At 48.0% G+C, this 13,127-nt stretch overlaps 1 protein-coding gene across 5 annotated transcripts in view; it reads right to left on the bottom strand.

The window, feature by feature from the left end:
• SPG21 (SPG21 abhydrolase domain containing, maspardin) overlaps positions 1–13,127 on the bottom strand; it is a 339,779-nt gene that overhangs the window by 174,528 nt on the left and 152,124 nt on the right. For all 5 annotated transcript variants that reach the window (XM_085644558.1, XM_085644559.1, XM_085644560.1 and 2 more), the window contains one exon: positions 2,916–2,996. In XM_085644558.1, the coding sequence (XP_085500684.1) occupies positions 2,916–2,996 (81 nt within the window). The remainder of the gene's footprint in view (positions 1–2,915; positions 2,997–13,127) is intronic.

Below are 13,127 nucleotides of genomic sequence, written 5' to 3' on the forward strand. Positions count from 1 at the left end.
TGACCTCTTTTTTGTCTAATCGCACCCAGGCAGTCTATACTCACCCTTTTACCTGTTGGCCGTCCCTCAAGGCTCGGCTTTGAGCCCACTATTGTTCAATGTCTATTTTTCTCCTCTGGCTGAACTCATTGCTAGGTCGGGCATCATAGCTACTTCCTATGCAGATGATATTCAGCTGCTTTTCTCCTATGAGAGTGCCACGCAGACTACTTTTGATCCTCTGAAGGATTGTCTGCGGGACATTTCAAAATGGATGGACCATAACTGCCTCCGCATGAATGCGGCGAAAACGGAGGTTCTCTTTTTCCATCAACCCTCCCCTCTTGATGCAACTCTCTGGTGGCCACAGGAACTTAGCCTTCCCCCTGTCCCTAAGGACTCTGTAAAAAATCTAGGGGTCAAGTGGGACTCAAATCTTTCTTTTAGCAACCAAATACAAACCGTTTCAGCCGCTTGTTTTTCCAAGATCAGGATGATTAGGAAATTCATCACCTATCTCCCTAGTGACACCAGGAAAACCATAGTCCAGGCATTGATTACATCTCACCTGGACTATGCGAACGGCCTGTATTTAGGGTTGCCCGCGGGCCTCCTACATCAGCTCCAGACAGTCCAGAATGCGGCTGTTCGGCTGGTCTGCGGGGTTTCCCTACGCACCCATATTTCGCCTCATCGCAGAGCATTACATTGGCTACCAATCCATCAAAGAGCTGCATTCAAAGCCATGACCTTAGCCCATCGAGCAACTAGGGGTAGGGGATCGGCCTACCTCTCTGTTAGTATCCGTCCTTACTGTAACTCTCGGAACCTCCGTTCCAACTCCCAACATCTGCTTTCCATACCAAGATTTAGGAAAGCACGTTCTGGAGGTAAAACCTTCCAGGTCTGTGCCACAACTCTCTGGAACGAACTCCCGATCGCAATTAGGATGATCCAGGAAGAATTACCCCTCCGTAAGGCACTAAAAACTTTTCTCTTTTGTTAACCCCCCCAGGACTATCACTCTGCTTTCACTCAGAAGCGCCGGGACACCCCGTTGGGGTAGCTGCGCGCTATATAAAATACACTAAATAAATAAATAAATACAGGCAGAGATCCGATTTTTCTTCCCACAGTAAATGACGCTACTGTGGAAAAGAAAAATTGTGTGTTTTGCCAAATACATCCTACAAGGAAATATTTGTTGGTTTTGAAGCCAGAAGCAATGGAATTTGAGCAAAACAGTACTTGAGTGACTTCATACCCAACAGCCGAAAAACAGTCCAGTGTCTTAAGGTAGTAGTACAGATGAGCCGAGTACCAATTTGCACTTCTTTTCCTTCTTCTGATTTTTATTGCTACTAGCAGAAGCGGATCCTCATAAGGCATGCTTTGGATTTGAAAGTGGTACAAACTTTCACGAAGAAGCAATGTTTCCAATCCCTATAAAATGCATTAGGATTTCAAAAGATAGGCTGTTGTATTTTAGGGATTACCAGCACCAAAATCCGAGGCCCTGTGTACTCAGAGAGCCAATTGCTTGGTCAAGGACCATAAAGAAGTCAAGCTTAATCTCTAAATTGAGGGATGTGGCCAAAGGCCCACGAACTGCTTAGGGTTTTTAGAGTGCGAAGAAATTTAGCTCCGATTCATAAGATGAGCACTCCCCTAAAGAAGTTTTATTTGAAAAGCTTGTTGATACCAGAGTACCTAAAGTCTTGTAGCTGGTATTGTCCATTCAAGAGGTATACTCATAAGTGCATTTGCCTGGAGTTCGCCACCTCATGTGTGGAATCATTCTCCATATTCTGACTGTTATGTTGCACAGAGGCACAATCCTACTAAATTTGTAGGAACCGTATGACGCTTGGGAGAGGAACGGAGAACTTATCAACCACTGATCAATTCCAGCACAGAAGTTCCAGGAACTAACTATATGCCAATCTTCAGGTACAAAACACAAGTTTCGTATGAGTCTTCTGCCAAGCACTAACTGAAATAAACCATGAAAAAGATGCAAGGCAGAGGGAGGAAAATACTTTAACAAAGTTTAATGAGAATGAAAATTTAAGATAAAAGCCCTTCCAGAAGAGAGAGACAGCTAAAGAATTAAAGCACTGCCCAAAAAGGAAAGAGCACCAGCAAAGTTAAAACTAGACGTCTTCCTGGCCAGTATGGGTGTTGGTATACGCTTGAGTTTGCAGAGAGACACTCGCAAGTGAGTGATGCAATTGATAATATGCAGTTTTTAGAAGCTTGTGTTTTTAATTTCCAACTGTTTGGCAAATAGGTGAATCAGGGCAACAAAATGTTCATATTAAGAAATCCTACTTAAAGTGACAGAGGGTAGCTTTGATCCACTTGCTGAAATATTGTGAGTCACTGATTATCCTATGTAGTCCTCAGTTTGAGTTCTGGTCTGGCAGTTATACGGAGTCAGTTTAGGGAGGTGTATTGCAACATCATAGTGATCATGATTTGGGACAAGCAGAACAGCAGAGTTAAGTTTTTACCAAGCAAATAACTCCCGACTACTAGAAATGTGTAAGGTTTTTAGCTATATGAGATTGTTTTGTTTTTTCCTGCTTGCTTTACTTTTGTGTTCATGTCAGCACTGGGATTCCTCAACAGGCCTTGGATGTTTTACAGTGTTCCTTTCCAACATTTTCCCAGGATTATGTGTAAACATTTTGCAAACTGTACCAAAGAATTATTGTGCTGGTGACCTCGAAACAACTACAAAACTTACGCTTTGAAAAAGGCATCCAAACTAACCAGCCCCACCAAACCTCTAAAAACACACCAAACCTCACGACCCCACTGGTAAGAATGGGTCAGGACACTGCAGCGGTGCATACCTAGCCAAGCAGAAAGACTAGTTTCTATAAATCACAGGCCATAAAAGATGCATCAATTCTCAATTTTGGTGAACTCACTCTGTCCAAGTGCAAGTCATCAAGCAACTTTCTGAATCCATCACAAAACTCCAAATGGTCCCAGTACACTGGATACTGCAACTGAAGACGAAATAAATAATCTGGTTAATAATAAACCTACAGTACCTTTAGAATCTCGAATTAGAAAGAAAGATCTAACAGCACAAGGATTTATCTTATAATAATTAAGATAAGATTATTTTATTCAGTGTTATTCAAAAATAACTGTACAATACAATCTATCACATGGTATTCAAAATTCGCATTAACCTCATATTGGACTGAACTATGGCAATTGTACAGTGACATAAAATGCTGCCACCAACACTAGCGGAAGCAGAGCCCCACTGGTAGCCAAGAGGCCATCCTGGGCTCCAACTAGCAGTGGAGGCTTAAAGGGGACTGCATGGTGACATAGTCTACTATTTAAAGTCTTGTTACTCAACTCCAGCATCTAGAGCTCAATGGTTCTAGCATTAATTTAAATTTTGCTTTGTCAGATAAAACAGAGGACTCAATTCCTTCCTACTCCTTTGGGACGGTCAGCTTGAACAGCAGGGCACCACAAGACTCATTTACAGAGATGTTTCATATATACTACGCTCCTTGTTCTGGCAATTACTACCTACATATTTAGTACTACACATACAATACACAAAATCTTGTGTTATTTAATGCAGGTCTAGCCCAAAGTCAGCAAATTGCTAGACGTTGTTGGATATTTACAGGTGCATGAGAGAAGACTGGCTACAACTCTAGTTTAATATGTATGATACCATAGACACCTACTGGAACTCATCGTTTCCTCATTTTGTGGGTCAGTGACTTAAGGTAGTTAGTATAGAGGACAATTTTGTCTCTTTTGGTTAAAGAACAATCTTTGAAAATGGAGGCCAAAGCAACGGCAGGAGTTTTTTTAACAAAAGATCTTTAAAATTCCCATGTACCTACGCATCACTGACTACCTGTCCAGATAATTTAATAGTGATTCACCCATTGTTCTGCAGTCATGTCGCATGCTCACCGGAAGCTTCTGAACTCGAGGTCTGTGCCTCACTCATTTTCCCACTTCGAAAGTCCTTTTGTCCTTGAGGAGAGCAGAGTACTGCTTTTGATATTGAGCTGCTGTGCAATGGAATTCACATTCCTGTGCTGAAATAGCTCATTGTCTTCCACGTTCTATAAACCCAACGGTTTTCATAAGCACACAGCCCCATTATTATTGTCTAAATTCCGCAGTGCCACAGAAGCACAGTTTACACAGCTGACGCATACTGAAAGAGCAACTTTATTTTCATAAATGCCTTTAAGTAAAAATTACTTTTGCATATGAAGTGAGCACATAGAATTGTAATGGTCTTGCAATGATGTCCTGAACTTGAAAACCTTGTAGAAAAATAGCTATGTTAAAGTTAACCACAGTAAAGGGAGACATTATGAAAAGTGGGCCATCAAAAAATTGATTACAACTTGGCTCTTCTCTAACCTCTAGTTCAAACCTCCCTGTATGCACCTGTCAGTCTTAGCGCTGGGACGCCCCGTTGCTGGGGCAGCCTTGCACTATACAAGAATGTACAACATAACATAAAAGCAGCATTACTTTTTGTAAGAAGCTGAAACTCGAAGCAGAGAGCTCATTTGCATATTTAAAATGTTCATGAGTACTCAGGATGGATGAAGTTGCTGAGTAGAGGTGTGTGAAATTCACGTAATTTGCTTTTGCATACTTTTTTTTTGTAAAACATTTTTATTGGCATTTATAAACAATAATACACGCAGGCATAGGCGGTATCGCCAGCATTACAGAGACTTACATATCAGAGGCGCCCGGTCACAGCCCTTTCGGTCTCGCAGTCACGTGGGCCCTCGGGCCGTTCGCCTCTACCCTGAGTGGGGCTGCCGGTGTGTGTCCGGGACCAGTCGCTGGGTATGCCTCACGAGAGCACGCAGTGATCGCCCCGTCGCAGGGGTGCCGTGTAATGTGATTGATCCCCTGTGAGGGGTGTCGTAGAGGCTATAGGTGTGCAGCCATTGAATAACCAAGAACTAACTGGGGGCAGAGAACTAGGGAATGGGGGTGCACTATGTCGCCTATCAGAAATACTTGTATCTATGCGCTCGAGAGCTGGACCATCATGTGGGGGAAGGTCAGGGCGGTCGCGGAGGAGGGGAGGAGGGGAGGAGGGGAGGAGGGGAGGAGGGGAGGAGGGGAGGAGGGGAGGGGGCGGGGGTGGGGGCATCGATCATAGCCTATGAGGAATCTGGCGGTGGGACCTGTGATGTCTGCCTCTGCGAGGCACCTGGTGCTTGGACTGCCTGCGCATTTCCCAGGGTGGGCTCCGGAGTCGCGGGCGCGCCCCGGGAGGTCAATCGGCCCTGAGCTAGCCACAGCCGCTGTTTCCTGTGCGAAAGCGTGCATTAACATGGCCCAGGGCATGGAGATCGGGTGTTTGCGCATCCCTGAGTGTGGTTTCCTCCGCCTTGCCCCACTTCTTGACTGCTCCCACCCATGCCGATTTGCTTTTGCATACTTATGAGAAACTTCTGGAAAATTATGCTAAATTCAAATCCATCATTTAGCGCTATATTTTAAGCCGATAAGACATCCTCGTCTCAATTTTTGATACAAGGATGCATTTTGCTGTAAACAAACCATAACACTTAAAACAAAAGTGGAGTCAGCAACAACTACTCGTGCTTTAGATTTCAAGTTATTATTGCACTATGGCCTAAAACACTGCTGCGCAAAAAATATAATTACACAATGTGGCATAATGGTGCAATTTTAGGAATGTCACATAACAAGTAAACATGGAATCTACCAAATTACGCAAATTACATCAGCATAATTTTCAATTTGCCCAGGCCTAGCATTGAGCCTCCTAAATAGTTGGAATTCGAATACTTGATTTAAAATTTAAGAACGTTTGAAAGCTGGGGGCGTCGCCAACCGGGAAGCGAGCTGGCCGCTCTGTGAGTGAGCTCCGCCGGCTGCACCTATTAATCCTGTCTAAATCCTGCTCTGGACGCACTCAGCGCCTCGATTCACACACCAGTGGGTAGCGGGAGCCCCAGTGCCTCATCACTCGGACTCTGGTGGCTGCCGGGGGACAGGGAGTCGAGCTGTGATCCCGGACGCCCTGCCCGAGCGAATACTGCAGCAGAAGCCCGCCTCCATAGCTGCCGGAGGCGGGCGGGCATGGTTACTGTGGTCCGGGGTTGACCAGGTCCGCTCCTTCACCCAGACTGAAGCACTCGCGTTGGGCACGGGTGTATTCCGCCATTTATTCTAATTACGCTAGAGGGGTGGCGATCCTCATACGCAATGGGCTGGACTGGAAGGAACACCACACTCTATTAGACAAAGAGGGGCGATACGTTATTACACATGGCGTGCTGCAGGGGAGGGAGCTGGTGTTGGCGGCCGTTTACGGACCGAACGTGGATGACCCCGACTTCTTCAGAGCGCTATGGGCACAGATCATGTTAATGGATTGTTCCACAATCATCCTGGGTGGAGATTTTAATGTTGTACTTGCTGATGCGTTGGATCGTAGAGGTGCAGGAGGGCCCACACACACTAGAGCTCGTCAGGCCGTCTTGGATATCATGGAGGAGGGGTTGCTATCAGATGTATGGAGATCAAGGCAACCAAATGATACCGTGGGGACGTGCATAACGAGTCAGCATGCGGCTTGGTCCCGCCTAGATTACTGGTTGGTCTCGCCGGATGTGGCATCCTGGGTGGTGGATGTGGACATTCAGGCCAGGTCGCTCTCCGATCATGCCCCTTGCCTGTTGGTGGCAAAAGTACCTGATGCCCCTGCTCGTGCGTTCTCCTGGCGTTTGCCCCCGCATGCGCTTACCGACTCTGCTTTCACTGATGAAATTAGAGCGGACATCGTGAAATATTTCGACAACAACACGGGGTCAGTGACTACTGAGGCCGTCCTCTGGGACGCATTTAAGGCGGTGATCCGCGGCCAGTGCATCTCTAGACAGGCAGGTGTCCTAAAAGCAATCCGTGGCATTCTCAGCAGGTTGGAGGGGGAATTAAGGGAGTTGGACGTGCGGTTCTGCAGTGACCCTTCACCCGAGCTGGCGGTACAGATGAAGGCTAAGTTGCTGGAGTTCGGCGAGGAGGCGTAGCGAGAGGTGAAATTCCTGGGCAAGCAAGCGGAGGCCCGTAGATATGGAGAGGGGGATAGACCTAGTAGAACCCTAGCGCGGCTCATCTCTCCGAGCGCACAGTCCAACTTTATACCTTCCATAAAAAATAGTGAGGGGGCGCTCCTGCTGGGGCACGAAGCAGTTCTTACTACTTTTGCAAAGTTTTATTCGACCCTCTATACCTCCAGACAGACTACTGCTCCGGCATCCCTGGACGCCTTCCTAGATTCGATCGCCATCGTCTGGTTCAATGACCACCACCGTCAGTATATGGATGTCCCATTCACTGCCCGGGATATCGCGCAGGTGATAAAAAGCATGCCCGCGCACAAGGCCCCTGGCCCAGATGGGCTGTCGACAATCTTTTACAAGACCTATGTCAGGGAACTGGCCCCTAGACTCCACTCTGTCTTTGCTGAGGCCCTGGAGACTGGCTCCCTGCCCGACTCGATGCACGAGGCACTAATAATTACGCTGCTAAAGCCGGACAAAGATTGCCAGCTGCTGGATTCGTACCGTCCACTATCCCTCATTAACGTAGATGTTAAAATCTACGCTAAACTAATCGCAGACAGGCTTCAGCCCTTGTTGCCGATGGTGGCGCTACCCGATCAATCGGGGTTTATCCCTGGTCGAGCCACATCGCACAACCTAAGAACGATCTTTTCAGTATTACACTATTTACACCCTTCCATACAGGCGGCGGTCATTTTCTTGGACGCCACGAAAGCGTTTGATTCGCTGGAATGGCCCTACCTGTTTAGGATTCTTGGCAGGATGGGATTTAGCCCCCTCTTTATAAACTTGATAAGGCTACTATATGCCGCTCCCAGGGCGCGAGTGCGGGTGAATGGGCTGATTTCCCAGCCATTCGACATCTCCCGCGGGACCAGGCAGGGGTGCCCTTTGTCCTCGCTGCTATTTGCTATTGCCATGGAGCCTCTCGCGGCTCGGGTCCGGCAGCACCACACAGCACGGGGCATTGGCTTCAGCTCTCGCAGTCTGCTGATTTCCCTGTACGCGGATGATGTCACACTGTATGTAACTAACCCCGCTGAGAACTTGAACCCACTGCTGAGGGAGTTCGTCCGCTTCGAGGGCCTGGCAGGGGTATCTATCAACTGGTCCAAGTCGGTCGCGTACCCTTTGACGGATGCCACATCCGAGGTGATGACGGACTATCCCCTACGCTGGGAAACTGACTCAGTCAAGTACCTGGGGGTCTGGATCAGCCGAAACCTGAGCGACTTGTGGACTCTGAATTATGGTAGGGCGGTGGACTGGCTGGAAGGGAAGATCGAAATTTGGAACAAGCTCCCCCTGTCTTTGGTTGCAAGGATAGCCCTAGCAAAAATGGTGGTCCTTCCGGAAATTTTTTATACCTATTCGTAAATCTCCCGTTGCCCCTGACTGCACATTTCCACGCTCGGGTACGGTCACTGCTGTTGATGCTGGTTTGGGCTGGGGGCCAGGCGAGATCATCCTGGGCGCTGCTTACACTCCCATTGAGGCAGGGAGGACTGGGGGCCCCGGATATGGCACTATACTCGCTGTGGGCGCAAGCACAATTTCTGCACTTCTGGGTTTTTCCCACTCCTTATCAGCCGCATGTTGAGGTGGAGTTGGCGGTTGCGGCTCCCTTGCCCCCAAGTGTGGCGTTGTACGGGAAGTCGCCTCGTCCCTCTAAAGATGTGGACACGGTGGCCCTGCTCAGATGGACGTGGCGGGAATTGCAGAGGAGGGCAAAACTCCCTCTCCTGTATGCGCCAGCCATTCCCCTGCGGGGCAATCCATTGTTGCCCTGCCTGCAGGACAGAGGAGGGGACGTCGTGATTAGAGGGAAGCCCCTGCATACTTTCGCCGACATTTACCCCAATGGCACCTTCAGGGCTCCCGCGGTAGGAGAGGTTGACCCACCTGAGTCCTTCGCTGACCTTTTTACTCTCCATAAGATTAAAGAATCCTGTAAAGCACTGTGGCCTCAGTTTCCGGACGAGCCCCCACAACTCCAGGCATTACAAAACTTACTCTCGAAAGCATCTCCCAAAAAACTTGTGTCCCGGTTATACAACAGTATGCAGGAGCAATCCCCTGTCGTTGTGCCTTCCTCCCTGCATGCATGGAATGAGGAGTTGGAGGCCCCTCTGTCTGAAGAACAGTGGGCATTCTGCTGTGGGCAACTGAAGGAACTATCGCCTAATTATAGGTTGCGCCTGGTGCATTTCAAGTTTTTACACAGGTACTATCGTACACCACGATCGCTACACCGCATGGGTCTCAGGGAGGATGATACATGCTGGAAATGTGGGGCCGAAAATGCTTCTTTTATGCACGTGGCGTGGAGCTGCCCGCGGCTAGAGGAATACTGGTTAAACTTCTTCACTGCAATTAATCAAATTCTACTTAGAGCCGATACGCCGTCTCCACACCGAGGGTTACTAGGTTATGTTAAAGATACCCCACCAAAGTCTAGGAAATTGCATGCGCTATTGCTCCTTTATGCTAAGAGACAGGTGGTGGTGCGCTGGGGTCGCAGATCCCTGCCCAAATTTACGGAGTGGGTAACATATGATAACACACAACTTGAACGCTATTGGGAAACGATGCCAGTTGCTTCCCGGCCCAGGGACATCTGGGAGCCCTTTCTGCAGTGGGCCCGGGAGAGAGCTGGCTCCCCCAGCTCTACGCGTTCGATGTCTGGAGAGGTCTCTGACGATATGGGTTGACACTGTTGATTGAGGGGAGGTGCTCGCCCGTGCTGCTGAACTCTGGGCAATTTTGCAATTTGATGCAGCCGGCGGTGGGTGGTGGTATTGAGGCAGGGCCCCGTCGTTTGAGGGGTGGCATGCCACGAATAGCTAGTCCTGGAGTCCATATACTACAGGGCGGAAGCCCGCGCCTATTACGCTGTGTCGTGGTCCGATCTATAAATGTGATTTCTGGTGCTGTATATAACTATTGCATATGTGATGCTTCCTTTGAAGGTTTTGCTCCTCAATTGCTAGAGTACTATGTTTTATCTCTGCTGCATTCCGTTTGTACCATTGGTTGTTTTGGTTATGGTTACGTAAAAGTGGATTTGGGGGTAAACGAAAAACGATAATTGTTTACATGCTGATTTACAGTGACTGATTGGTTCAGAACTTGCCTGCTTTTGCTGTGGTTCTATAGGTCCATAACTGTAATGTCATTGATTTGCTAACCTGAATAAACAGATTTATAAAAAAAAAAAAAGAATGTTTGAAAGCTAGTCCATCTATGAGAACAGAGCTCACTGTTGAAATTTCAACAAACTGCAGAAATGTAAACCAGTTATAATGAATAACTTAAATAAATAAGTAAATAAAGAATTTAAAAAACAGCAAATTTTAAGTACAGAAAAATAAGTTACTTACCTTCAGTAACACGTCATCTGGCAGAGACTCCATCTAGCCACAGATTCCTTACCTTAGAATCATCCCCATTAGTCAGACTGTATCCGGAAATTTTTCAGGAGCAGTAACTCTGTGCGCACGTTGGTGGCGTCATTTGGTTCCGCGTGGCATAGTCGGCCGCGTTGGAAGTGATGTACACGGTGCCTATATAGGTGCAACCCTAGCACACTGAGGTCCAATTTTTGTGTGACTTTCCACACCAGAAGGATAGAGTCATGAAGAACACGGACCACAGGCGTGTGGAACTAGGTCCCTGAAAAGAGGAACAGCCTTTAGCTCTAAATAACAGTTGGTAGGAGGGGGGGGGCGGGGGGGGGGGGGGAGGAGAATGTGTTGTTCGTAAAGAAATCTACAGCTAACTACACTACCCGATAAGGCATTACCTAAGGTAAGTAACTTGTTCATCTGATAAATACTTCTAGTCGCAGATTCCTTATCTTAGAATAGATACTCAAGCAATACCTTCCCGGAGGTGGGTCTGCACACATGATTTAAAGCAAAAAGTCCTTCAGGACCAAACAGGCAAAGCGCCCATGCCAACAGACCGACTGTCTAGGCAGTAGTGTTTGTTGAACTGTGAAGCGAGGCCCAAGTTGCTGCCTGCAGATATCAAGGACTGGAACTCCACGTGCTAATGCAGCGGTCACAGCCTTTGCTCTGTTGGAATGAGCACGCAAACCCTCTGGGGGTTGCTAACTTGCCAATGCATAGCAGATCTTAATGCAAAGTACAATCCATCTGGAGATAGTCTGTTTCTGCACAGCCTTCCCTTTTTTGGTCCAGACATATCAAACGAAGAGCTGATTATCCAACCGGAACGGTTTGGTAGGTAGAACCACAACGCTCTTTTGGGGTCCAGCCGATGTAATCTCTCTCTTCTTTCTTAGAAGGATGAGGCGAGGCTAAACAGCAGGCAAGGTGATAAGATTGGCCTACATGGAACGGGGTTACCACCTTCGGAAAGAAGGATGCTCGGGTCCAAAGGACCAGTTTGTCGGAGAAGAAGGAGAGTACTTGTACTTCACTGACATTTTAGGCAGATGGAATTGCCACCAGAAAGGCCATCTTGATGGTGAGATGCCTCAGAGGGAAGGTATAAAGCGGCTGAAAAGGAGCCCACATTAGGAGGTTAAGGACCAAGTTAAGGTCCCATTGAGGCATATAAGAGTGCTGGAGGAAACGAGTGTTGCAAACCTTTAAGGAACCTATTTATAATAGTGAACTTGAAGAGGGGAGGTTGATCTGTCCAGCTGCAGTAAGGCGGAAACAGCACCACACCTCTCCCCGCTGATCCACAGACTTATGCCTGGTTGATACTGATCTTCTTGAGAACTCTGGGCAGGAGTGGTATTGGCAGAAAGACATACAAGAGGCCAGAGCTCAACTCAAGACGAAAAGCATCACCAAGTGAGAGCTGCCTCGAAAACTTCAGTGCACAGAAATGCTGGCATTGAGCGTTCTCAGCATAGATGAACAGATCTAGCCAAGGCTCTTCCCGCTGTTGAAACAGACCTTGCACCACTGCCGGACGGAGACGCCATTCATGATCTGTTAGACATAATCGGCTGAGTTTGTATGCCCTGGCGTTCAGAGAATCCGCCACGTCTTAAGCCACCAGAAAAATGCCCTGACATTCCAGCAATGTCCAGAGACATGGGTCCTTTTGAATAGTGTCCACGACCTCACCCCACTTTGGCTTGTGCAGTACTACTTGGCAGTGGTGTGGTCAGTGAACACCTGCACTTGCCTTCCCTTGATGGAGGGTAGAAAGGCTTTCAATGCTAGCCGGATTGCCTGGAGCTCCAAGAGGTTGATGCGGAGTCCGGAGTCTGCCAGAGGCCCCTGATCTCTATCACACCCAGAGGGCCGCATCACCCCAGGAGTGATACATCTGTCACCAATGGCCGGTCCTAAAGAGGAAGGGAGTGTGATCTACCACTGACCATATCGCAGTCCAGTAACCACCACTGCAGATCTTTTGCAGTCTTCTTCGAAACCTGAACAAGATGGAAGAGATTACACTGGTGCTGCCCAGTGGGGCTTCACATCCCAATGCCGAGCCAGAATGTGCCATTTGGCATGCTTCATCAGCAGGATGCAGGAAGCCATCAGACCCAGCAACATCAGTAACTCTCACGACATGCAGGACCGAGGCTGAAACATCAAGATCCCCGCCCAAATGCCTTGATTCTGCGCTTGAGGATAGTTGTGAAATGCCACCATGTCCAGAATGGATCTGATGAAAGGGAGTGTTAGTGAACAAATGTAACCAGTACAACAAAGAATGGAGGTGGGTGACAACTGTCTGGGACCAGCCTGCCTTCATCGACCAGTCGTCTAGGTATGGGAAGACTGGTACCCTAACCACTGAAGAGGAGCAGCAACCACCGCCATCAGTCTTGGAACCGCCCATGAGGTGCGCTGGTAAGACCTAAGGGGAGCACAGCAAATTGGAATAGTTCTTAACTTGAACTACAGTTAACGTCTCTGGGCTTGCAAGACAAGAATGTGAAAGTAAGCATTTTACAAGTCCAACACTACCATTCAGTTTCCCGGGTCCAGGGCAGAGAGAACCTAGGCAACAGTTGAGCATTCTGAACCTGTCCTT

The sequence above is a fragment of the Triturus cristatus genome, chromosome 3_1 (assembly GCF_964204655.1).
Source record: "Triturus cristatus chromosome 3_1, aTriCri1.1, whole genome shotgun sequence".
Lineage (NCBI taxonomy): Eukaryota > Metazoa > Chordata > Amphibia > Caudata > Salamandridae > Triturus > Triturus cristatus.